The sequence below is a fragment of the Mandrillus leucophaeus genome, unplaced genomic scaffold (assembly GCF_000951045.1).
Source record: "Mandrillus leucophaeus isolate KB7577 unplaced genomic scaffold, Mleu.le_1.0 Scaffold1389, whole genome shotgun sequence".
In the NCBI taxonomy this organism is placed as follows: Eukaryota; Metazoa; Chordata; class Mammalia; order Primates; family Cercopithecidae; genus Mandrillus; species Mandrillus leucophaeus.
Genome location: NW_012101353.1, coordinates 176,873 through 180,311, shown reverse-complemented (window position 1 = coordinate 180,311; position 3,439 = coordinate 176,873). Strand labels below are relative to the sequence as shown.

The window sequence follows — 3,439 nt, the reverse complement described above, 5'->3', positions numbered from 1 at the left end:
CTTGCTCTATAGCTCTGGCTGGAGTGCAGTGGCATGATCTCAGCTCACTGCAACCTCCATCTCCTGGGTCGCCATTCAAGCAATTCTCCTGCCTCAGGCCCCAAAGTAGCTGGCATTACAGGCAGGTGCCACCATGCCCAGCTAATTTTTGTATTTTCAGTAGATAAGCGGTTTCACCACATTGGCCAGGCTGGTCTTGAACTCCTGACCTTGTGATTCACCTGCCTCGGCCTCCCAAATTGTTGAAATTACAGGTGTGAGCCACGACACCTGGCCATTTGTTTAAAATAGAGTAAATAGACCTGCTGAATATGTTGATGTGAGGATTAATTGTAATCTGTGTAGCAATTGTCTGAGCATTGCCTGGAACATCATAGGCCATCTCAGTGGTGAGTATAATCATCATCATGTTTATATGTAAAATTCAGAAATATCTGAAGCCTATGTGGCTTAATGAAAGCATACAAATACAATGAAAATATCATTCTAAGTGAGGCTTAGTAAACAGATGAAATAGTTACTTCCTTTGCTGTTATCTATATCTACTTTCCTAGCTCTCAAAAGTCTATGGCCCTGTGTTCACTCTGTATTTTGGCCTGGAACGCATGGTGGTGCTGCATGGATATGAAGCGATGAAGGAAGCCCTGATTGATCTTGGAGAGGAATTTTCTGGAAGAGGCCATTTCCCACTGGTTGAAAGAGCTAATAGAAGATTTGGTAGGTGTGCATGTGCCTGTTTCAGCATCCATCTTGGGGATGGGAAGGATGGAAAACAGAAACTTGCAGAGCTTCTCAGGCAGAGCTTGGCACATCCACATGGCTGCCCATTGTTAACTCCCTCTTTCTTGCCTGGGATCTCCCTCCTAGTTTCTGTTTCTCTTCTTGTTAGGACTCGTTTTCAGCAATGGAAAGAGATGGAAGGAGATCCGGCGTTTCTCCCTCATGACTCTGCGGAATTTTGGGATGGGGAAGAGGAGCATTGAGGATCGTGTTCAAGAGGAAGCTCGCTGCCTTGTGGAGGAGTTGAGAAAAACCAAGGGTGGGTGAACCTACTCTGTATCACTGACCTTACTGGACTACTATTTTCTCTACTGACATTCTTGGAAACATTTCAGGTGTGGCCATATCTTTCATTATGAGTCCTGGTTGTTAGCTCATGTGAAGTGGGGGTTTGAAGCTGAGAGCCAAGGGAATTTGCACATATTTGTACTGTGTGTGTACAGGCATGATTGTGCATAGACTGTGGGTATAAAAGGTTTATTTAATCCTATATTCTCCTGAACTTTGCTTCTTTGCTTTCAAATAAGAAATCATGAATACAGGTTTTGAGTTCATTTTTTGAAAGAGTTAAAGAGCAGTATTTTTCCCATTACCTATTCCAGATCATGTCACCAGAGAATACTTGGCAAATGGACATGGTGGGAATGGCCCTATCATGCCTCAATGGGGCATGAACCAAATGGCATGTGCTTTTATTTAATTGAACTGTGTTTGTATGATCAGCCTCACTGACTTGTCTGGATTTCTTTTAGGCCCATGCTTGCTTAGGCATATCTTAGTGCAGTTCTCATCAATTATTATTTTTCTGTAAACATGGCATTATTTTAAAAATAGTGTTAATTATTTCTTGTTACTGTTGATTTATATATTTTCAGTAAATATATGCTGTAGCATAATTCTGTGAAATACACAAATGTCAATTTAGAAAACGATTTATTTAAATAGATTTTAATTATTAGTAGTGACTCTGTAATCTGTTTTCCCTAAGTATAATTTGGCTCTGTTTCAGTTTTGCTTATCTTTTTCCCACCATATTTATGAAATTTTGGCTTAGAAATTTGTGGTAATTATTTTTTTCCACTGCCATCTCCACTCATCTATGAAGTTTTACAAAGTGTCTGTTTATCACCCTCAATACCAAATTACTTTATTTTTAAATTCTGTTTTCTAAATGAAGTGAAAGACTGAAAATCAGATTTATCTGTGAATGACACAACAAACTAACAGATTTCCAGCTGTTCGATGTCTGGCCATTCAGAGTGCAATTGATTAAAGTCCCTATTTAGGGCCCATAGATGTGAATTTGGGAGCTCTTTAAATATAAAGTTTAATATCTCAAAATAATAAGAGTTATTTATGACAAACCCATAGCCAATATCATATTGAAAGGGCAAAAGCTGGAAGCATTCCCCTGTGAAAACCAGTGCAAGACAAGGTTGCCCTCTCTCACCACTACTATTCAACATAGTATTGGAAGTTCTGAACAGAGCAATCAGGCAAGAGGGTGTTCAAATGGGAAGATAAGAAGTCAAATTGTCTCTGTTTGCAGGTGACATGATTGTATATTTATAAACCCCATCATCTCAGGCCCAAAACTCTTTAAGCTGATAAGCAACTTCAGCAAAGTCTCAGGATACAAAATCAATGTGCAAAAATCACAAGCATTTCTATACACCAATAATAGACAAGCAGAGAGCCAAATCATGAGTGAATTCCCATTCACAATTGCTACAAAGAGAATGAAATGCCTAGGAATACCATTTCCTAGGGATGTGAAGGACCTCTTCAAGGAGAACTACAAACCACTCTTCAAGGAAATAAAGAGATGATACAAATGGAAAAAAATTCTATGCTCATGAATAGGAAGAATTAATATTGTGAAAATGGTCATACTGCCCAAAGTAATTCATAGATTCAATGATATACCTATCAGGTTATCATAGACTTTCTTCACAGAACTAGAAAAGACTACTTTTAATTCTTTATGAAGCCAAAAAGAGCCTGTATAGCCAAGACAATTGTAAGCAAAAAGAACAAAGCTGGAGGCATCATTCTACCTGACTTCAAACAATACTACAAGGTTACAGGAACCAAAACACCATGGTACTGATACCAAAACAGATATATAGTCCAATGGAACAGAACAGAGGCCTCAGAAATACCACCACACATCCACAATCATCTGATCTTTGACAAACCTGACAAAAACAAGCAATGGGGAAAAGATTCCCTATTTAATAAATGGTGTTGGTAAAACTGGCTAGCCATGTGCAGAAAACAGAAGTTGGACCCCTTCCTTACACCTTATACAAAAATTAATTCAAGATGGATTAAAGACTTAAGCATAAAACCTAAAACCATAAAAACCCAAGAAGAAAACCTAAGCAATATCATTCAGGACATAGGCATGGGCAAAGAGTTTGTGACTAAAATACCGAAAGCAATGGCAGCAAAAGCCAAAATTGACAAATGGGATCTAATTAAGTAAAGAGCTTCTGCACAGCAAAAGAAACTATCATCAGAGTGAACAGGCAACCTACAGAATGGGAGAAATTATTTGCAATCTATCCATCTGACAAAGGGCTAATATCCAGCATCCACAAGGAACTTAAACAAACTTACAAGAAAAAAAGAAATATCCCCATCAAAAAGTGGACAA

General features: G+C 38.5%; 1 protein-coding gene across 1 annotated transcript in view; it reads left to right on the top strand.

The window, feature by feature from the left end:
- Positions 1-554: 554 nt before the first annotated feature.
- Positions 555-3,439, top strand: part of LOC105534700 (cytochrome P450 2C9-like) — a gene marked incomplete at its 5' end in the record, with an annotated part of 58,392 nt that continues 55,507 nt past the window's right edge. Inside the window, 2 exons of the mRNA XM_011973493.1 lie at positions 555-717; positions 890-1,039. Of these exons, the coding sequence (XP_011828883.1) occupies positions 555-717; positions 890-1,039 (313 nt within the window). The remainder of the gene's footprint in view (positions 718-889; positions 1,040-3,439) is intronic.